General features: G+C 42.0%; 1 protein-coding gene across 1 annotated transcript; it reads right to left on the bottom strand.

Annotated features, from left to right (window-relative positions):
• Positions 1–330: 330 nt before the first annotated feature.
• On the bottom strand, positions 331–23,550 carry fn1b (fibronectin 1b). Its single transcript, XM_038701274.1, has 45 exons — positions 23,231–23,550; positions 22,827–22,952; positions 22,364–22,501; positions 21,960–22,079; positions 21,408–21,545; positions 21,178–21,324; positions 20,864–21,046; positions 20,356–20,538; positions 20,012–20,188; positions 18,659–18,814; positions 18,413–18,541; positions 18,155–18,298; positions 16,524–16,645; positions 15,373–15,541; positions 15,108–15,284; positions 14,510–14,638; positions 14,310–14,399; positions 14,006–14,200; positions 12,114–12,392; positions 11,738–12,001; positions 11,550–11,644; positions 10,760–10,928; positions 10,478–10,564; positions 10,116–10,307; positions 8,611–8,802; positions 8,389–8,478; positions 7,540–7,806; positions 7,292–7,408; positions 7,040–7,201; positions 6,799–6,954; positions 6,586–6,702; positions 5,932–6,201; positions 5,655–5,842; positions 5,483–5,570; positions 5,210–5,389; positions 5,000–5,089; positions 4,010–4,198; positions 3,705–3,794; positions 2,884–3,281; positions 2,619–2,757; positions 1,889–2,050; positions 1,666–1,791; positions 1,463–1,569; positions 1,279–1,374; positions 331–1,093 (listed from the first exon to the last, which is right to left on the bottom strand). Exons 1-45 carry the CDS (start codon positions 23,370–23,372, stop codon positions 1,016–1,018), a joined length of 7,053 nt encoding a protein of 2,350 aa, XP_038557202.1. The 5' UTR covers positions 23,373–23,550; the 3' UTR covers positions 331–1,015.

Here is a 23,550-nt window from a genome sequence, read left to right on the forward strand (position 1 = left end):
ACAACTATTTGATAGATTCCTGGGAAATTTTTCGTCATTAATGCTCCCCAGATAATTTTGGTGATCCAAAGTTTGAAGGATTACCATGGTTTGACATTACCATCGGCTGTATTTTGTGTTTAGTGCTATTTAGCAAATTGTCAGCATGCTATATGCGCTGAACTAAGATGGTGAACATGTTAAGCATTAGACAGATAGACAGAAATTCAGGGAGAGCCCCTCAGCCCATCCATTAAGTCTTCTGCAAGCACTTTCATATAGAATGCAAAACCAGAGCACGTCCTTACAGTAAACCTCTTATTTGGAAAAAGAACAAAAGTCACATTGGGGTTAGGTTTCAGGATCTCTCCAGCTTTATTAAAATAATGGACTTCTTTTCATCAAAGGTAGAAACTTTGGCATGGGCGACAAGTACAAAAATAGAACAGTTCAAATTCTCACATCCCAGTTCACACATTCACACGTTGAGACTGAAGGGATAAATTAGTAAAAAGACATTAGAATTCAGAATGTGTCAATCACACAGGCTACAGAAAAGAGAAGCACATTTTCATGGACAAGTTAAACAACATTGTTAATAACTACAATAACATTCTTTAAAACAGTGCTTACTTTCTGACAGTTTCAGCTCTTTGATTAGGAAATGTTTATGAATATTTCAATGGAAAACAAATGCCAATTTGACAAGTATATAAATGTGACTGGTGACAAGTCCTAAATAACTTCTATTGAGGTATACCCAAGTATGTGGAGGGAAATGTAATGGCCGGAGTCTGCATTTTCCAATAGAGCATGTAGAGACGTGACAGTCAGGGGTGAAAAGACAGGCTTTTAGAAGAGGGTTGCTTTGATCAGGCAGCAGGGCATCTTATGCATAAACATCTTTAGCTAAATGTGTCAGAAAGTGATAAGGAAGTTAGTTCAGTTCAATCACAGACAGCATGGCTTCTAGAGGGTGAGACAGTGTAGCAGTTGAACGGTAAGGGAGAAAAGCAGATGTCAGACAATCGATCCTTTACTCCCGACGATTTTGAGGAGCATGTGCGTCTGCCAGCAGGTCGGGTCGGAGGCACTCAATGGGGCAATGAATATTCTGGTGGAAGAGTTGAAGAGGTGAGATTACATGCCAATTCTGTGATCACACATCAAAATCAAATAATATATGCTAAAATGTAGAATGTCATCTTAACATGGTATCAAGGGCCAGAAAATGCTCAAACCCTCTGTGATACATCTTATAATACTGAATTATTATTTATTTGATTTGATTCAGCTCACCAATTTGTGTAGTGAGTTGTCTCCATATCTAACAGGCTGCAGCAGACTGGCATCGACATCAGCACCTGGTCTGCGGCAGTTCTCGCATCGCCAGCCCTGATACATACAAGTGTTCATTTAAAAAGGCTTAATTTAACTCACAGAATGACCAATATAAGTCAGTATGTATCACGATGAGTCATACCTGCTGTCCGCCAAAGCATGTGCAGGTGCAGATGGCACCCAGGTACTCCTTCTGCCACTGGTTTCCCACCTGGTACGTTTTGCCGTCATCATAGCACACCGAATCATCTGCGTGGGCACACATTCACGGCAGAATTGGCATGTCTTTGCACTTTATTTAAAAAAAATTTTCACACATTTCTTAGGGGTCTTAAGAGGCCTTACGTGGTTCACACTTGAACTCTCCTTTTCCATTTCCCAAGCAAGTGCAGCTCATCAAGTGACCATTTTCTGCACGGCGGTCCCACTTTTCTCCAATGCGATAGTTGTTGCCATTGTCATGGCACCACTCTGATGATAAAATATTAGTCAGAGAAACCAAGTGAAATATAATCAAATCCCAAATATGGTAATGTGCTCCAGGACCGAGAAATCCAAACAAACTTACTAGATGAATCACATCTGAAGTGGCCACTGCCCAGGCCCAGGCACCTGCACCAGAGCTTAAAGCCTGTCTCAGACATCCGCTCCCATTCAGCACCAACATCATGGTAGGTTGCAGTAAAGGCATCATAACATGAGTCCTTAGTGGACGGCACTCCCTCTGGGACTGCAGAAGGTGTGAGGAAAAATCTGTGTAAGCCACAAGCTGCGTGAAGATTGGTTGCTAGAGCCCCAGAACCCGTTTTGAATGAACTAAGTCAGGGAAATGTTTTTCATTTGTCTAAGAGGATAATATAAATTTCAGAAAAATAATTAAAAACCAAGTTTCCATCAAGGGATCATTTTTGCTGAGATTTCATTGTATGAAATGGCCAGCATAACTGGAATTATTTAGTGAAGTAAAACTACTTCTGTTAGGGATGATAAACTCAGAGCAACAGAGTGGTGAATATGACACGACTCTGTTGTTGAACTGATGGAATTCATGTCCATTACACATTTGAATTTGAGAGTTTGCATTAACCGGGGAAAATTAGTTAAAAAAGCCTGCCTCTACTATCAAAAGGCCACAGAGGTAAATAAAAGCCTTGTCCACTATAAGAGAATTGATGTATCTACTGAACTATAAGGTCTGGTATGCGACACTCAGAGTCACCAGCTAAACAGGACTGTTACATTGAATTTCAACGTAGTTCAGCCTAGTTTAGACACAACCATTGCTGTCGGATGCTTACTTGTGTTTCCAGCAGTGATGACCTGCTCCAGAACCTTGTGTTTGAGCATACCCATCAGAGCCTCCACAATCACATTATAGTTTGCTTCAGGGGTAAGTCCTATCAGGGTGGCAGTGGTAGCTGTGCCTGGCAGGCGAACCTGACAGGTAGAGAGCGAGGCATGGTTTTGTCCACATGAAATAACAGATTTCATCAAATATGACTGATAAATAATGTTTAGACAGCACGATGAGCTGGGCTAGAAGCCATAGCCCTTGTCTTTTACCTGGAACATCTGCTCATCTACATGCGTGAGAGGATGGCAGGACACCAGGTAGGCGTTACTCTGCTTGTAAGGCTTCCAGGAGATGGAGGTCCGAGTTTGGGCCTCCTGTGGTATTCCTGTTTCGTTACCGAACGTGGAGCCGATGGGCACGTTCAGCTTTACAATAGGCAATCTGCGGCCCTCTGCATCAGGAAGGGGCACAAAGACCAGGGGCTCACGATACTGTGGGTCGCCACCGTTGTTGTACTCCACATGCTGACTCTGACCACCAAGCCCATCGTCGCCACTATTGCCCACTACCTGAACTCTGTTGTCCAAATCAGTTTCAGGCACATCCAGCCTGTCATCAACACCTCCAGGGCGGTTGGGCAGAGGCAGGGGAAGCAAGGAGCCTGGTTCTGGGCGGAGAGACAGGGTTAGGAAAGCAAGCAGGTTAGACAAAGGGGGGAGGTAAAGCAGCGCTGCAGTAACACATCTCAGCCAACAGGAGGCGACGTATAAGCAGCATTGCTGGGGTACTACTTCATTGCAAAGTGTGTCTTGATGCAGTATTACAAACCCACAAGAGATATTTTGAATGGCATTTCTGGAGACATTCAAAATAAAAAGGGGTATTATTGTTTTAGGAGGCTCATGTTGATTGACTGCACAGTTTTTCTCAAGGCCTCTGAGCTATTACAGCAAAACGGTTCAGCTGAGCAGATTAAAGCTGCCATTCAAACCCTGACATTTTACAAGGTGTTTGCTCGTAATTCATTTGAATGCTTCATCTTTACCATCACATTTGTCACTGTACACATCAGAAGTCTCAAAATACTCACGAGTCCTGATTTTGCCCACCAGAGGTGCGCTCCTCTGTGAGTTCTGGATGGCAACGATCCTAATGATGTACTCAGTGGATGGTCTCAGGCCTGAGGAGAGGAATAATCATCATATAGTGGAATTAGTGGGTTGCACCTGACTTATTCATAAATCTAAATCATGTTTGTACATCAAAATAAAAATGAAAAATGAAATATGCTAAAGCCTAATTAAATAAACAATTTTTAGTGACAAATATGCCCCATACGGTATCTTCAGTGGCATTATCGTTTGTAGTGAAAATTACAGGTAGAAAAACGCATACCTGAGATGGTGGCATAGGTTTGGCCGGTGTGGGGTCGTGGAATGAGCTCTAGTGGTTCTCTTCCTGACTCCTCGTAGGTAATGTAGTATCCTGTGATCTGTGTGGCAGGTGGCTGCCAGGTGAAGGTGATGGAGGTCGGGGTCAAAGATGTGAACTGGAGGTGGGTGGGAGCCTGGACCACTGGTTCCTCTGTGAAGAAAAATATCATGTTAGATCATTTGATTGCTTGTTGCGTCTCAGCGTGCACTGTAGGGTTTTCCAGTTGTGATTTGTGTCAAAGGCTACAGATACATTTGTCGTTTCAATTTGTTTTTTAAGATCCAACTTAAAATCACTGATTTAGCTTTGCTCTGCTATAACATTGTAAAACTTAATGCCGTAAAAACCTGGTGCCTAAATTACCCATAATGCAACTAGACAGCTGACAGTTCAGCAAGAGAGATGTGTTAGCTAGCCTCAAGCCGCCAGTCTCAATGATATGAGGAGTGCGCTACAGAGGTGTGATAAGCTCACTTTTTTCTAACTCCATACCCCTAGATATTTCTCATTTTCAAACTTGTAGTCTTTAGACCCAGAGATATTGTTTGAGGCAATTATCAGACTTTACGCAATTCCTTCTGGAGCCATATGCAGTACATATATGTAGTAGTACACCCCAAGACCTGTAAACAGTTTCCCTTTGTGACCATGGCACTTTGTTCTACATTTTGTCCATATTGTTGTTCATATATAAAATGGGTGCTTCTGCTGTTGCTGTATTTATCTAAAACATTGTGTGCCTTATTTGTGCCATTTCTTTCTTGTTGTTTATTGATACTGCTTGTATTCACACTGCATTATGTACTGCATGTAAGGATAAAACATCAGCAACCACATTCAAATCAGCATTTCTGGATATGGAAAAATCTGATCTTAATTTAAGTTCACATTATGAATCCTGAAATGCATTTGCAATGAAACAGAGAGATTAGACACAGATTTGCATTGTACCTGTTTTAATCATGAGAGTAAACGGAGCGCTCCTTGTGTTGCCATTCAGAGTATACAGACTAACAGAGTATGTGGTGCCTGGCTGCAGACCTTAGAAAAACAAAAAGCAGAAGCAAAATTGAAACACAAAAATCATACTTCAATGAAACTTACATCTATAAACCATTTCCAACTTCTTAAAGGTCTATTTAGCAGGAAGGTGTGGCATACCTGTGAGAGTGTAAGTGCTTGTTTCTCGTGGGATGGTCCTGCTGAAAGTGGGGCGTGAGCCACTGATGGGTGTGGCTTCAATAAGGAAACCAGTGATGGTTTCCATCTTGGAGCGCCAGGTCAGTGTGAAAGAAGTATCCTTCACATCAGAGATACGAACACGGCGAGGAGGACTTACATCTGCATCGAGGAGGGAAAAAAAACATAAAACAGAGCAGTGGATAATAATTGGTGTTGACTGGAAATGTGCCCATTTATGGTACAGCTAGTTACCTTCCAGTGTGGTCGTCTCTCCCACAAGCGGTCTGCTGCTGACAGAGTTCTTCAGAGCGTAGACGTGTACCTGGTATGTGGTTGCCACCTACGACACACAGACATACAGTTCATATTTACTCACTGACTGACTGTGAATCAATGTAAATACTGATACAAGAACTCTGTTTACCATGAGCCCTGGTACAACGACACGTGTGGTGTGTGGAGCAACGTTCATCTCTTTGCTGGGGCTGTTGATGTTCTTGGGGCTGACGATCACACGATAGCCTGTCAGGCGTGCACTGGGGGCTTGCCATGACACAGTGAAGGAGGAGGGACCGATCTCTGAGATTTCCAGGCCGGTTGGAGAAGGGATTACTGAGACAACAAAAAAACACATTTAGAATTGGAGTCAGGGAACATACAAATAAGTCATGAATGTGTTGATGTTTTTTGTGTTTTTCTACCTGTGGCCTGGGTTCCCACCAACGGTGTGCTAGGTGTGCGGTCATGCAGGGCGATGACTTTAACAGTGTACTCTGTCCCAGGGCGAAGGCCTCTCAGCACCACACTGTCCCGGTCACCTCTGGGTGCTGCATGCAGCTCTCTCTCACCCTCCTCTGAGCTGGAGTACAGGACGCGGTATGATGTCACCGTGCCCTCTGGACTGTCCCAAGTGATACGCATGGAGGTGGATTCGATGTCAGAGAAGGTCAGGTCCTTGGGACGGTCCATAGCTGCAGGAAAGGAGGAAGATTGGTAGTTTTCATCAGCGCTGAGCAGTTATCTTTAATGAAAGAACATATATATCTTAAAGTGACGCTTCTGATTTATTTTGTCTCATTTGTTGTGAGTTAATCTGAGAGCAATAGAAGCAAGGACAGGCAGGACTCTTGGTCAGACATCTGCCAGTTAGCAGACAGTTAAATGAGAATATGAACAGCAGCAAACATGGTCAGATAAGAATGTTAATGCAGTAAAGCACTTTGAATTGAATTTAAATTAATAGGTACTATGTAAATGCACTGAATAATGCTGAGTAACTAGCATCACTAATACTGAAACAATCCCTAAATGAAGTCTTTCTTGGATCAGTTTTCATTTAATTGAGTCAAACTAACCAGTGATAGCATTCTCCACCACAGGGGAAGAGGGTTGTCCATCACTGCTCAGAGCATAGACACTCACGACATACTCAACAGTTGGCATCAGACCTGTGAACGTCATCTCTGTCTGATCTGTAACGAAGGAGCAGAAAAGGAGCCAATGTGAAGAGGATACTGAATATGAAATTATATATATAAAATAGAATGACAGCCTGGTTCTGGTCTTACCAGGGGCCAACACCTCAGAGTAGGAGGGTCCCAGGCCATTCTTGGGGACACTGGTTACTCTGTAACCTCTGATTGGTCCCTGAGCAGGAGACCAGCGTACTGTGATAGCATTGTCACTCACATCAGTCAATTTTAAGTCAGTTGGGGGCTCGGTATCTAAAGGAGAGACAAGACATATACCAAGCTTTAGACTTAGTTTAACCTCTCAACAATCAGAATTATTTTTTTCACATTTCTATACCAGTCTTGTGCGTGATGTAGACCGGGGTGTTGGAGGCTGGGCTGTCCCCTCTTCCGGTAACAGCATAGACTGTGATGGTGTAGTCAGTACCAGGCTTCAGACCAGTGATGGTGGTGGTGGTCTGAGTGCCTGGGAGTGTGAACTCTTGAGGAGTCTCGCCACCTACAAAGACAGTGAAGAAAGGCAGAGTGTTAAACTCAGAAGATGGTTGAGGTTTAGAGGGAATCTATGAATTAAAACACGTGTACGGACTTGTTCCTCCATAGGTGATCCTGTAGTTCTTCACTGTGACAGAGGGGGCATCCCAGCGAATGGTGATGCTGGTGGGGGTGGACGATGTTACCTCCAGGTCAGTAGGAGCATCAGAGACTGGAGAGGATTAGAAGAGGAAAGCAGAGAAGAAGAAGGATGTGCATTATTATAAAATATATTATAAATGGGGAATGTCACTAAGAGAAATGAAAGAAGAGGTTATAGTAGAAACCAGTATAGAAACTCACTGGTGGCCTGAGTGCCAGTCAGAGGCTGACTCTCCTGATTGTTGTTGACAGCATACACATATATCAGATACTCTGTCTCTGGTGTCAGTCCAGTCAAAGTGAAGTGGTTCCTGGTTGGGGGCAGCCTCTCGTCCTTTGCCCGCCCACCACTGGTCTTCTGATAACGGATGCGGTAGCCGGTGATAGCAGAAGTTGGAGCCAGCCAGTGAATGGTGAAGGAGTTGGTGCTAATGTCAGAGAAGTCCAAGCCAGTGGGGGAGTCCAGAGCTGGAGGGAAAGGTAATCATAATGGTAATTACAAAATTTACAACACAAATTATCCATTTTAACAATTTGTGGGTTGACTTGGACTTGTGGCTCCCAAATGTTTTAATACCATAGCACATCTTTTTTTCATGAGAGCCCCCCAAGCCCTCCTACAAAACATGCATATACAACCTTACCTAAAAACTGACATTATAAGACTTTTTTTAATGGACAAATATAAGTGAATACTACATAATTTAAGTAAGTACGTACTAAGTAAGTAAGTACTTTTAAGTAACTCAGGAATTTGAAAACAGTCAGCAGTTTTAGGCCATGTTGCTACACATTTGAAGATTAATACAAGACACAAAAATGAAGTATGCTAATTTTGTTTTGTTCAAAAACAGAACAGACATGTCACTAAGATTAGCTGCAGTATAATTGCATATTTAAGTTTTTAATACATAAATACTTTTTTTGTTTGCCTGTTTTTATGTGATGGAAACATCATTAAAAATGTGGTAATGGTAATAAATGTCAAATCTTCCAGCACTGTTGGCCCCTCCTTAAGGGACCCGCTTTGGAAACCACTGTCATACTCACTTGTACTCTGAGTCCCTGTGACAGGCTGACTTTCTTGTTCACCGTACACACACACAATACTGATACGGTACTCAGTGTTGGGCAGCAGGTCTATATGGAAATGGAGAGGTAAGTATACAGTTAGAATGACTTGACATGCAAAGAAAAACAGCCCATATTGGACTTGAACACCAGCAGTCTGTCAAACACTATTAAACACACACTATCTGTATGTTGTCTTACTCTGCAGCAGGAAAGTGTTGGTTGCTCCGCCAACATTAACTTCCTTGACATCGTCGTCTGTGGCTACAGGGTGGTAACGGATGACAAACCGGGAGATGTCGCTTGCTGTGGCAACATGGGGGACTGTCCATGTCACCCTAATGTGGTCAGGACCCACTCCTCCAAACTGAAGGTTGGTGGGAGCAGGAATGGCTGGAGGAGAGAGGGTTAAAAGTTATAGCTAACACAGGCAAAACAAAGAGGTTAACTTAATAAAAGTAGATTTACAGTGGAATAAAGAAAATATAAATGACAGAATAGATTTATGAAATTTACTATATTTTTTGAGTTTATCATATGAGTTAATAAAAAGGCTGTTAATGTGCCTTCATTAATTCTCTCAGATCAAAAACCATGCCCTTCCCAGTGGCCTATTTTAGCTCACTGTTAGCTCACTGTTTTGGTTTTAAAGCTCATTTACATTTGGATTGGATATCACTGCTCTCATTGATGTCGATTCCAGCAGTAGTAGACAGCTGTTAGTGGCAAACAAGCAGTGATAAAGCAGCTCTACCCTATCTGCCCAGCAGCCCACCAAGATGTTTTTGGTGGATATGGTGGAGACCAAACAGAGGTAAAAGGATAGTGAGTGTTGAACTTAAATCACTAGGTAGCCATTCAATGGGGTGATAATGTTGCTCTGTGTCTGCTGAATGGGCAAGTTGACATTATTTCTGCTAAACCATTAGCCATAGCAACTTTAAAAGGTGATAATATCAGGGCTGTGTGTCTGTCAGGTCATTGTATTCTGCTAGTGGCCAAAAATCTATAGAGAGCCTAAAAAGTCGCCTTCCAGTGGACCACCATAGAACCTTATTTTGGAAAAAATATGTATGGTTGTCAATGGCGAGAGACAACAATTTTTTTTGATCCAGTTTGAATTGTGCCAATGATTGATGTTTGTCAATTTGAAAGAAAATTTTGAAAGTCAAGAAAGCCGCAGTTTGTTGTAGAACAGTCCAGTTATAAGACTCAACCCAAAAGTCACAAGTATGATGTCAGAACTATTTCTCGCAATGGCTGAAGCTAATGGGCATAATTCAGACTAGATAAAACATTAGTTGCCTCTCTCCATTGACTACTGTACTTATCTTTTCCAAAATAAGGTCCCATGGGTCGGAAGTGGACTCTATTAACGCAGCTTTAAGAAAATCCATTTTTGAGATATCCCAGGTTTTTTCTTTTGAAAGAAAAATTATGTATTGTTATGGAAATAGTTGCAGCATGAAGAGGAATACATTGTAAGGGTGGGAATAGTGAAAATATTACCACAATGACAGAAGGGGAAATATTGGAGTTCGCTCCAATTTGACTTAGACCCAGCCTTTAATGGCAAATTCATCTCTTTATCTCTTTTCTTCTATCATCTCTCTCTCTTTTATACACACACTCACGTTTCTGTGGACACACTTGTGTGTTTGATGTCCATTAACAGCAAGTGTGAATGCTTTCCTGGTGGCTCCTACCTGGTGTGACAATAGTGGACACAGGTACACTTTCCAAATGATCCTTTGTAGTGTAGACACTGATGTTGTACTCAACCCCAGGACTCAGGCTCTCTATCAACCATGAGGTTTGATCAGCTCGGACAATCTCTTCCAGGGTGATTCCTCGCTGGCCGTTAGTTGGGTTGCTTGTCACTCTGTAACCTGTGATGCCTGCAGAGGGTAGGGGAACATAACAAATATGCAGGAGATAAAACATCATGTCGAGAGGTGTTTGCAATGTATGAGTCACTGAGAACAGAAAATACCATTTGAAGGCCATGGCCTAGACTTGGCGTGATCCAATGGGCTGGCAGAGCGTGGGGAGCACAGTCAATATTTACCTGGTGTTTTGGAGGCTACCCAGTGCACAGTTAGACGTCCTGTGTCGGGGCTGGACTCCACTCTGAGGTTAGTGGGAGGAGACAGGGCTGCAAAGAGAGGAAAAAAGACCATGACACAAGCATGAGAAACTTGATTCGATGCAGCAGTAACTTCTTACACAAATTCATGCCAAATGGATTCAACAATGCTTTGTGAGCTCATAGCAGTATTAAATCAATCAGGTGATTAGTTATACAACTTCTTTGGCTGCTGCATTGCAATAAATAGAATTAGACACGCACAAGTGACAACGTTGCGGGTGATTGGGTTTCCACTGTTGCGTCCGTTGAAGATAGGCTGAACACTGTAGGTGTACTGAGTTCCTGGAATCAGACCAGGAATATAAATGCGTCCAGAGTCAGAGGTCTCTTCTCTGGGAGACTCGCCTTCCTGGCTGGGAAGCACAGACAGCTGGGGATAAAGAGGCAGACAAGCAGAGTTTAGAAACCTAGAAAATACATTTAAAACATACAGCAAATACATTAACTCTGCATGAATTGATTTTTTTTGGCCACCTGGGGGCAGCACAACCAGCTGCAAACACAACACTGACATATCGTTACCTTACAAAGTTGATATGGCGATCATGTTAATATAACTGTTGCCTATTTACACATCTAGCAGACACAGAGCAACATTGTCATTCATTTAAGGTCACCGAACAAATTTAAGTACAATTTTTACTCTCCTTTATTCTGTGTTTTGCTCTCCACCAACTGAGTGAAATGTCTGTGTCTTTAGCTGCTAAAAGCTCCACTATGTTCACCGCCTAGTTGCAAACACTGTCTGCAGTTTGGTGCTGGGCAGGAGGTGTACAGTGCGTTTACCAGAGCTGAGTGATGAGTATGAGTCAAAACAGTAAAGTTGCGGGCCATAAAACCAAAACAATGAGCTAAAAGACGCTATGAAGCTTCATAGAGCTGACGGGAAGTACAGAGTTGGGGGATAATTATCTGAGGGTTTGCCATTATGAGTAACACTTTTTAAACTAGGCTACGTGTAGTTATTTCATAGTATGATGCAGGTGTTTACCTTGTAGCTGAATCTGCGGACAGGTATCCAGGTGATAATGATAGAGGTATCAGTGACCTCAGTGCTGAAAGCAGGTGCAATTCCCCTCTGGGGAGCTGGGAGGAGGATGGAGTGTGGAAAATCAAATTAAATTCATTGCAACAACTTACTATTCTCTCTGGTGATGTTCTGTTTCTTTTAGTACTGACCGGTGGTAAAATATGTAGTGACGCCCTCGCTGAGCTCACTGTCCAGCTCAGAATGCAGGGTGGCAGTGTACTGGGTGTCTGGACGTAAATTCCTCAAAGGGTACTGAGTGACCCTGCCCGGGATCCTCTTCTCGATGGGGTTGGAGCCCTCGATACTCAGGAAGAGACGGTAGCCACTGACAATGGCGCGGGGAGACTCCCAGATAACAAGTGCACTGTCTGGGCCAATGTCAGTGAAATGCACATTGGTGGGTGAATCAGGTTCTGGAGGGGTTGGAAAATAAAACACATGTAAGGCAGAAAATCACTCATGTTTTGTATTTTGTATTTTGTTTTTCTGTGTCATTCGAGCTCCTTTCACTATGGTGATACTTACTGGTAGACTTTTCTCCCACAAGAGGCTTGCTCTCAACTCCACTATTGATGGCATAGATGTAGAAGCGGTAGAGTGTGCCCGGCTCCAAGTGGTTGATTTCAGCATATGCGTTGGGTGAGATGGACAGCTGCATCGGCCTTGTCTCAGTGCCGTGAGGACCAACAGGGGAGAAGGTCACCCTGTAACCGGTCACTTCACTAGGTGGACCGATCCAGGTGATGGTGATCTTCACATCTGACACCTCGTTGAATTGCAGGTCTGTGGGCGCCAGGACCTCCTCTGTGGACAGGAAGTGGTAGATTGATTGACAAAAGGTATAGTCACAATCAGACTTACAAGGGTCCCCATTTGTTTTGCATTTAACATATTTGTTAGGCCTCAAGGATACCCACAATTTGTTTTGTTCAGAAACACTGCATGTAACCATAACTATTTAAAGAAAACTCCACAGAACACCTTTAACTTAGTTAGTTATTTACAAGGCTAACTTAAAAATACTAAGAACAGTATAACTAAAAATCTGTGTGGCTTTATTTAATCAGCTTTTCAAAAATCTATAAGTTTAAAGAAATCAGGCTTTAAAGAGGTGCTTTATTATAATTATGCTAATTTTCAGGTTCAAAATCCTATTTAGGGGTTGTACCATAACAGGTATACATGGTTTAATTTTCATTGCACATTGCTGTAGCTCCTCTCTTCACCCTGTGTGTCGAACACTTCATTACAGCTATGGAGTGATAGATCTTGTCTCTGAATGATCTTTGTTGGGAGTTGCACATGCGCAGTTCCTAGTAGTAGACTACTAGCCAATCAGAAGCAGAGAAGGGCGGGTCAGTGAGAAGCCGCTAAACACGGCTTAATTTCAGCTGTCCATGTTGCAGAGTGGTGAGTTATTAATCTGTAACAAATGTATCTTTCATCCATAAAGTTTTAACCAAGCTCTGTCTCTACATCACAGTAACAACTTTATGTCCATTGACTGCCTGGGGGGTAGCTAGTGTTTGGAAGGGAGAGAAGAGGTGCGTGCTGCAGCTCAGTGTTTTTCCACCGGTGTTTTTGAGGGCTATCCAAGCAGCTAGTCCGACACGTGAAAAAGACAAAAAGCTTAACACCACCTCTTAAACAACTTTGAGGCTGAGATATTTACAGATTTCAACAATAATGGCTCAGACAAAGCAGAAAATATGAGAGAAATAGCAAACCAGACATGGCTAGAAAGTATATATATTTATATATAAGAATATAAAACAGTTCTCTACAGCATCTGGTTTTCTTTTTGAGCATAATAAAATAGTTCATTTTTCAGTACCCGGCACAGAAAGGAAAGAGTCAAAAATGGAAATCCAATTTAAGATATATGAGGATTTATGAAGTGTGTGTGCCTCTGTCTGGGTGTGGGCTGTACGCATGCTTGCTTTGTTTTAACTGCGTCTGAACAGGTGTCTGTTTCTGAGCCCACCATGAATTAAAGAGAGTTCGTTCAGGGGCCTCGATAGACTAAGATGAAGATAAGAAGCCTCTGAAAAGATATTACAGTGTTATAGCTTTAGCTGTAAAAGCCTATTTTGACAAAGCAATGTTTTGACAAGTTCAGTCTTTCCCAAACACTGGAATGCCCCTCCTAAAGCTCCCTGGCCATATAAGGCATCTTTAGCTGTGAGTATAAACTTTATCTGCTCAGCTTTCACTGACAGCCAAAGGACAAAGAATGATCTAAACAGAAAAATTTACCATCTAAAATATAGAATAACACACTGTTATTACAGTCTTAATAAAACAAAAAACTGCCATTGGCTTAAGATTTGAAGCACTAAATTACACCATTTATAAAGGTTTTTTATTTCAGCTTTTTTATTACCGGAAAGATACAGTATTTGTTTAGGAATGTGTACCTGGTAGAGGAGATCCGGCGGTGTTGACCTGTACAAAAACAGGCTCACTCTCCTGGTCCTCGTTCACAGCGTAGATGCTGATGTTGTAAAGTAGACCAGGGCGAAGGTCACCCAGGTTCACTGAGGTCTCTGACTGTGGCAGGGTCAGCTCAGTGCTGCTGCCTTCCACTGACGGCGTGTACACCACACGGTAACCTGGCAGGCACAAACATACATTTACACACAGCCAGAGTAAAACGGATCTCTATGTAAAAATACTAATTTAAATCACATATAACTACACATACAGAGACAGGTTCTTTACCAGTAATAGGAGCCTGAGGCCTGGACCAGCTGATTCGGATGGATGTCTCTCCCACTTCATCGACTGCATGCTGGGCAGGGTAGTCAGGAGCTGAGGAAAGGATGGAAGTCATTAACATTGTGTTTTGTGTTAAAATGTACAAAATTTGAATAATCCTGAGCTCATTGTCATGATAACAAGGAGGAGTGGGACTCTCCCACCTGTAGTCTGGGTGGTAGACAAAATGAGGTTTGGTTGTCCCTGATTTGGGAGCTCGTAGACATTGACGTTGTATCGACGTCCTGGCAGGAGGTCAGCGATGGTGACAGAGGTGGCTGTGCGAGGAACATCTGGATAAGCAGACAGAAAATTTGTTAATACACATACTAGCATAAATTAGTTTTTTATGATGTAGACACACTGTTTACACCACTGTAGCCACAGTATGTCTTTAATATTTCTGGGTGGCTGAGACCATTTGGGCAATGCTGCAAATCAATGAGTGGCAATATTGGATTTTTATATGATTTCTTGTATGAAGTACCTTGACTTCCAGTTATTTGATAGAGTGGGTTAGCCAAAAATGGACAGACTTGTCTGATCATTTTCCAGAAAATCTACCATCTACTACCTTGATAAAATCACATAATATCCCATTATAGAGGATTTCATCCATATTACCCACTACTAATAGGATTGGTGTCACGGTGTATAATACAACAAATCTGTTGATCACATTTAACCTAATATACCTCAATCAATTACTTGAATTATTATGGAGGCATTGTGGAGGTTTCAGTGATGGCCAAAGGCTCTTACCCAGGACTTTCGGCTTGGCACCTTCCTCACTGAGCTCATACTCCACCCTAAAGCCAGAGATGGTAGCAGAGGCTGATGTCCAGGACACAACGAAACTGTTTGAGGTGATTTCTGTCACAGACTCAGAAGTGTCTACCTCTGGAACAGGCTGGGTTGTCTCTCCCTCTGATGTTTCCACTTAAGAGATAAAAAGGATATAATGATCACGTGAATATTTGTTTAGATTTTTGGCATTGAGGGAATGTCACTGCTGAAGTCTACTTACAAGACCCTTGGGTAGTGGTAAAATCAAAGCGTGTGACCTCACGGCGTCCATATTGAAAGATGCTGATCAACTGACCCTCATAGGTGATGCCTGGACGCAGACCACTGATGGTGTAGGAGTTGAGATTGCCGGGGATAGTGACTTCTCTCCAGGAGTCACGGGCATTTTTCTAACAGAAGGGGTAAAAAGATAAAAAGCTCATGGGTTTTAAGTCAAGTTTTAACGGCATAAAGCATACAATGAAGAGAGGAAAATCTTAAATTCATGCAATATGATTGAAAGTTGAAGTTTTTTCTCAGCTGCTGTTTCCCACCTCAGCTTTTAAGCAAACTAAAGTCCCTTAAAGTGCTTTAAAGTGAAACATAAACATCTGCTATGATGTTATAACTAAGCATCTCCATCTGCTGAAGAAGACCATGTTATTGTACTGAAAGCTTCAGAACAGCTACTAAATGGAATTTGTGGTGAGTTTTCGTTTTCTCAACTGGATTAATCTGATTTCTAAACTCTTGGTGGCAAGCATAAATCTTCAGCACATATATGATGAAGTTTGATTTACTGGAATTGTTAATTAATTCAGAAAAGTAAGACTTTATATGGTACCCTGTATATTATGGAGTGGACACTGGCTCGGGCCCATTTACTGCCACATCCTGCTTCAGGAGTATTTGGACTGGCTTTGCACTCTGTCGGAAAACTGCAAACTTTCCCAGCAGGAGGGCTAGATGAAGGATTTGAGTGACTTTGCCATCCAAAATATACAAACCCCATTAGAGGAAATCATTTTGACTTCAATTACGTTCCATAAACATTTGAACCAGCTTGTCACTCTTTGAGGTATTCAAAGAGAGAAAGATGTGTGAAGAAAATCAGAGTGAGGGGAGTATTTTGCTTGGAACCAACTACAAACTGTTTTTGTATATGTAGACTGTAATGGAGAGTTCATGTACCCTCTAATTAATTTGTTTGTCCATGCTGAAACATCAGTCAACTTTGCCAGAAGCACTTGACCTCATTCAGACTGTTTGGTCATCTTTACTAATGCTACTGGCCAGCAAATTTCAAACACCCTTTTGAGAAAGAAATGAGAGCTCACTTGCATTTACAAAGGAAATTTCTAACCAGTGTAACAAACCAAAGTAGTGACTCACAATTCTCCATTTGAGAATGTACTCGATAATTTGAACAGTTGAAGGGGGGCTCCATTGAATGGGGTGGGAGTCTGGCTGTTTTCCTGCCTCTGTGATGATCACCTGGACAGGTCTGTGGCCATCTGCGAAGTTGGGAACATGTGTAGGGAAAGATTTAGGGGAAGACATTAGGAGAGAGTAGGAGAGACATGAACACAGCTGCTATAAGCAATGAGAAAAAGACTCGCACATTGTCAAAGACATATAATACAACACTGTTACCTGTCGAAAGTGAGGGTGAAAGTTGGCCCACTTTTGTGTGAGCCTCTGTCAGACAGATTCATCCTTTCGGGACAGAACCAAACCACCAGACGGTGCTAAACCAGCCGAAACACCCACTGATATCTTACAGTGTGACATAACACCAGAGTACTATATTCCTCACAGTTTGTCTAGCCTCAGTACCCCCAAGAACACACACACACACACACACATATATCTTTAAACGTCCTGCTCTACAAGCACACTTTCCTCTGCTACTGAACATGGTGAGATAAATGTTGCAACTGCAGCTTTTTAGGTCAATGTTTGATTCAGGACACACAATGTGCTGCAGTACAAAGTATCACATTAAGCAACTTTTACTCAAATAGAGGAAGATATCAGAGGCAGAAAGTGTGTATAAGGCTACCCCCCCGACCAGCCCAGCGTCCCTTTCCCCTCAGCAGGTGAGCACAACAACACTCAACACTGAGCGGGGGGAGGAAAAACCTCACCAAATTCAAAAGCCAAGGGGAAGACAGGGGTGATGTGATTGCCCAACACTTCTCCATTTGCCAGACTTCAAAGTCGAGAAAAATCCCAAATCCCCGCTTCCCCCCCCCCCCCCCACCCCCCCCCAATAACCTGGCAAGTAAACTTTTCACTTCAGTGATGTGTGATGGGAGATTAGGGATACAGCAAACACATATTAAGCACTAACAGTAGCTAGAAAAACTCCTGGAAACTGATCTTTTGAAAGGCTGAGACTGAGAGGCATTAAAGGAATTAACTAAAAAGCTATACATAATATACCTCCTGAGGGTCACCACAGACAGTTGACGACGAGACAAGTTTAGGATTTAAATCTCTCACCCACTGATTGAGCCTCAGACCAGCCAAAGTTATCACAATTATATCAAATGTTTATGTGATATTAACAACTGGATTCTCCACAAATTATGCTTTGTTTGAAATCTGAATGCAACTATACGTGTTTACATTTTAGCGAATTTGCACCATGAAAATCCAAATTAGTTCGCTGCAGTTCCTGTTTGCACTCACTGACCTCCTGCTATCACTGGATATACAATGTTTATGAGTAAGATTTTAAGTTATAAGGAGTGTCTTTTTTCTGTGATTTTTCTGTGAATTTATTCATGTATGTCTGTAATAGACATCAGAGATGTGTATGTATTTAGGTTTAAGTCATGCTACTCTAAATTTTGTAGGAGGTGTCCTTTCTGTGTTCAGATTGGACTAAGTTATGACTCTGAGGAGAAGGAATGCTCAAATTGCATCAATAGGACACTATAAAGTCTTCACTTTTGTTGTTGTGTGATTTACTGTAGATAAACACTTTTTCATATACAGACTATGTGGACTTTTCCTACCTTCGTGGCTCTGCAGAGGTTCACATCTTATCTCTCCAATCCCGTTACCATAACAATAACAGCGGTAATGGATGTTGCGGATGACTTTGTCCCATGTCTCACCAATCTGATGGAACGCCCTGGTTTGTGGCTCCTGGCACTGATCTATGGTAGAAAAAATAAGAGGTGATTGAATGGGACAGAGAAGGGTGGGGTTATAATTCTCAGCTGAAAAGTGCATTAGCATTGAATTCCCCAACAGCTGAGCCATGAACTCACCAATAGCGTCACACTTCCAGCGTCCACGTCCCTGTCCATAGCAGGTACAGTTCATCATATAGCCTTCGTTGTGGAGTTTGGAGAATTCCTGGTTTACTTCATAGGACAAGCCATCAACAATGCACTGATCTAGATACATAACAAAGGGGCAAAGTCAACATAAAGCTTTTATTTTATATGACCACTGTAACTACTTCAAGGGTTAAACATTTTTGTTTCATATCCAGATAGAATTAGCTCTCTGACCTCGCAGCTGTGAGTGAGCAACACAGTTCCACTCCCCACGGCCGTTGCCCAGGCATGTGCACTCCATCATGTGACCCATGACATCATGGCGTTTGTCCCACTTGTCGCCTACACGGTGCATCACTCCATCGTTGGTTGTACATAACTCCTCATGGGCTACATAAAGAAAGAAGGGAATAAAAATATATATAATATATACAATCTGTACTTTGCTCTTTGTGCTAGCAGTGTGTGTTTTTGATGCATCTGTGCATTCACATGCTGGAGTGTGTGCGTGGACAGGGAATTCTCCTTGGTCCCGTTAGCGCAGTGTTAAAACTATGTATGAAATCAAATGCTGTTATATAGTCAAGGGAGAATCATTACTCTCCCATGACCATAACCCCTCTCTCTTTTCAACGCCAGCTATTGGGGACAGCTATTGAGTCCCCAATTGTCGACAACTCACCCATGCAACCAAACAGTCATTAGCATCTGGCAACTGGATGAGATAAAGAACTAAGCATTTAGTGTAATTACATCCAAACCCAAAAAGTATGTGGTAGTATGGTAGTTTAGCATTTGAACATTCTGACTTTTGGCCATACAACCCAGAATCATTGAGGACTTGTTGGTTGCAGGAAACATATAGAGTACACCAACTTTTGCTTTCTCACCAAGAGTTAGATGAGAAGATTGATACCACTCTCATGTCTGTTTTGAGCTGCAGTCAGCAGTCGGCTAAACAGCGAGCCTGGCTCTGTCCAAAGGTAACAAAACACCTGCCAACGCCTCTAAAGTTCATTAATTCACGTTATAATTTGTTTAACCCGTACAAAACCCAAAGTGTAAAACAAAAAATTTGAGTTCGCTCCCTCTTCTAGTTAGTCACTACTCCCTATATAATAGACACTCAGTAGTTTACTCTATAGAACACAGTCATTTTGTGTCATCACTCACAGGTGTCGCACAACTGTAATTTTTGCGTCTATGAAAAGTGACATATTGTGTTGTGGGGTTGTTAGCAGAAAGTAGTAGATTTTTGATGGTATTATTATAATATTATATTAGAATTGAAGATGTTTCTTCATCCAAGGAAGAATTAAAGAAGCCCCTTGGATGAAAGGCGAAATGTCTTCTAATATCTTCAACCACGTCCAGTTGCCTTGATTTTAACCTTCCTTGGATCTTCCTTTAAGTATTGTGATTTTATATTTTACATGAATATATGTAAACTGGAAACTCTATTGTTCTCTTTCTCTAGAAAGAAAAACTCACTTGCTTTATATTATTAGACATGTAACTGACAAGTTTCAAAGCAACTGCATGCATGCATGATGTGGAACAAACAAAGCAGCACACACAAACACTCACTAGCCATGGGGCAGAACCCAAAGTGCTGCTCTGTGTCGTAGTCGTGAGTGGTACCACACCACCTCATGCCATCACGGCGCCCGTCAGTGGTGCAGTCAGTGTAGTTGCGGCCACTGTAGAGGAAGGGAAAGTGGCACAAAGCGCCATTGGAGTTTCCACCTATTGTTGTCACAATGGCTGGAATGAAGAGAATACAACAGTCATTCTGTTTCTTACCTATCTCACCATACTACCATGTGATGTTTTCTTTAGAGTTTGGGGACTTTGACTTCTGAAAGATTTGCCAATGTTTGCACCAATATTCTCTTTAAATATGATCATTTCCATTCCACAACCAGTCTCACCATTCTTCTCGGTACAGAAAGAGTACTGCTGTTCTTTTTCATAGTCTGAGGTTGTAGAGCACCAGAGCTGCCCATCTGTGCGTCCGTCTGAGGTGCAGGAGTAGTAGGTCTTTCCCATGTAGACGAACGGGAACACACACGGTTGGCCATTAGAGTTGCCACCATATACCTGGCTCCAGGCCTCTGCACAGACAGGAGAAAATTGTAATTATTGCAGAGACAAAGCAATGTGCATCCAATAATGATGATTATTTGAGTGGTGTGACATGAATCAGGGGTTCTTAAACTTATTTAATGTCAATTAGAAACATAAGGAATCAGAAAGTCATATTTGAAAGGATTTTGTCTTGACGTATCTCCTCTAAAAGGTTTTTCTTTTCAAAAACAACAAAAGTGATTTAAGTTTGATGAGTTTTACATTAAAATCAGAGTCACAATCATCATAATTCCCCCTTCCCCCCCTTCTGTACTGAGACCCCTGCTATTCTTCCCTCCGTCCTGTACTCACCCCACTCCTGACAGCTGGCTCCATTGCCCAGACAGGTACAGAGCATCTGCTTTCTGCCCTGACTTCTGAACCAGCGCTGCCCGTCGTAGTAGGTGACTCCAGAGTCTGTGCGGCATGTACCCTGGTTGAGGAGACCTGTGTGCAGCTGAGTCCGTGAATTGGTGGGGGTTACCACGAGAGCGCCTGTTGTTGTATACCACCAAACAGATTGAAAGAATGATGAATGTCAGAGTTGTGAATTCTGAGAAGATCAGAGTACAGTGTTTGACATTTTCAGCAAAATTTAAATTAAATTTAAGTTTAGATTTTCTCACTTCGGCCTGCGTTGTGTCTTTCACACTTCCACTCTCCACGGCCATTTCCTAAGCACTGACACTGCAAAATGTTTCCACTTGTGTCCTTCTTAGTCCATGTGTCTCCAATACGGTGGGACCTCCTGGTGTCCTGGTCATTGCAGCGGTCTGGTTGGTGAACAACAGTGGTCAACAGACGCCACTCAAGAATGTAAAAGTATGTGTTCATGTGTGTGTTTATGTTTTCTTACTCCTTGAGGTGCATGTGATGCGTCCATTTCCCTCTCCCAGACAGGTACAGTCCAGCATCATCCAGCCTTGGTACTGTCTCTCCCAGGTGTCCCCAACAAGGTATGTCGATGCAGTACTAGAGTCGAAGCACCGCTCAGCTGCACAAAAAACACAGGAAAGCCTTAATTTATTGTCCCTGGAGTTTGACACAAGATACTGTAAGATTCAACTTGAAAAGTGTCTAAATCACCCCAGTCACTTCCAGGAGAAATTAACCAAGTGAAAAGCAATAGCTGTGGCGTAAGATGGATAAAGAGAAGAGACATGCTCTGTCACAGACTCACTTTGTTTTTTCTGGTATGTTGTCAAATATTTACATTGGTATCAAGCATAGTCATGCTTCTGAAAAATAACCCTGTGTATGTTTGTGTGCGTGTGGTGGCAGCTGGACAGTCAAATTTGCACATTTAAGTTGCAACATTTCACAGGTATCTGAATTCCAGAGGCAATATGGAAAGCGGCAACATCCTGGTTGCCCTGCAGGTTTAAATTTATATGGTAAAAATACTCACCCAGAGGTTTGCAAGTCCACTCTCCTTTGCCATTTCCAAGACACACACACTCCAGCCTGTCATGAGATCTCTGCCAAGTGTCCCCAATTTTGTAAGACCTCCCACCTTCATGGCAACGATCTGTGAATAACAAAATGTAGATGCTCTATTTGTTTCAAAACATGTCCTTCATCCATCATTCAAATGTTGTATTTAGTGATTAAAATGTAGGAAAAAAATTTAATTAAAACATGATAAGGTGCATAAAATTCATGAAATAAGCAGGGAACACAAATTTAAAAAAAATATATATAAAAATATACAAAGACAAATGACTGAATGATGAAATTGATTGAAATAGATAGATTGGTATTGCTTAGTATTGATTTTTGAACGGCAAGCAGTTTAGTATTCTGTTTACTCACTCGCAATGGTACAGCTGATCCTGCCCCGACCAGAACCAATACAAGTGCAGTCCCACATCATTCCGTCCTTTGGTCTCTCGTAGGTTTCACCGACTCGGTATGTCCGGTCATTGTACTTATCATAACAGGACTCCTCCACTGAGAGAAAAACAGAGGAAATATTTAAAAGTTAAGATGTTGTTATTGCGAACCTGCTGCGGATAGTTCAATTTCTGCGTAATGACGCACTGATAACTGAACACGCGAGCCTTTAAAGCAACTCTGTTTTCGTTATGATGCGATGTACAACTTATACTTTAGGCTTACTTGTTAGTAACCACACAAAAGTTCTAAAACAAATGATAGTGGACTGGGGAGAGATAGAACACCAAAGTCGGGTTTTCACTCGTTTCCAGATGTGAAATGTGACAAGAAACAGCTTGCTAAGACATGTCTGTATTAAACCGGTTGGTCTCTCACTGACCTTCAGGTTTAGTTTTACATTGGATGCCTGCTGCTCCATTGCAGGTGCACACCAGTGTACTACCAAGGTAGGGTTTATCCCACTGCTCGTTCAGTCTGAATGAGCGACCGTTTTCCTCACAGCCGACTAGAAATCATGTAATAGAAAAAGAAGATTGTTACTACAAGATTATTTAAATTTGGACCATAAATGGCCATTAAAATATTGGCTGATTTGGCTTTTCACAAAAGAAATATTAAACCACATAAATGCGAGAAATTATTAGACTGAAGTTACTGTAAAAATGTATAGGTAGTCATCCAACAGAAATCACTTTCTAATGTCTACGAAGAACATCTTTGACATTTTACCCATTATGCGGAATTAAACTCAAGAATACTTTAAAATGAAGTCCTTGTACCAACCTGGATTGACGACTGCTGCATCATGGAGCTCAGGATACATCTGCAACTGTCCAGATTGTCTTTTGCTCTTCTTTGGCAAGCCATAGACAGCGCTACTTACGCACAGCGCAACCAGTAACCCTATGAGTGGGCTACCAGTCATTTTGTGGAAAAGAAGAAAAAGCTAGTTAACAAAGGAGTGTTTTCAAAAAAATAAAAAAATAAAAGAATAAGAAAAATTAAGCAAGTGCACAACTATGGTTTAGCTTGGAGAGATCTTATTTCTGTCCCTTTTTCTCAACTCCCCACTGCCGCCTCGCAGCTGTTGCACCAGACTGAGG

Source organism: Micropterus salmoides, unplaced genomic scaffold (genome assembly GCF_014851395.1).
Source record: "Micropterus salmoides isolate LMB-PRFRI ecotype aquatic unplaced genomic scaffold, ASM1485139v1 Ms_hic_scaffold_6, whole genome shotgun sequence".
Lineage (NCBI taxonomy): Eukaryota > Metazoa > Chordata > Actinopteri > Centrarchiformes > Centrarchidae > Micropterus > Micropterus salmoides.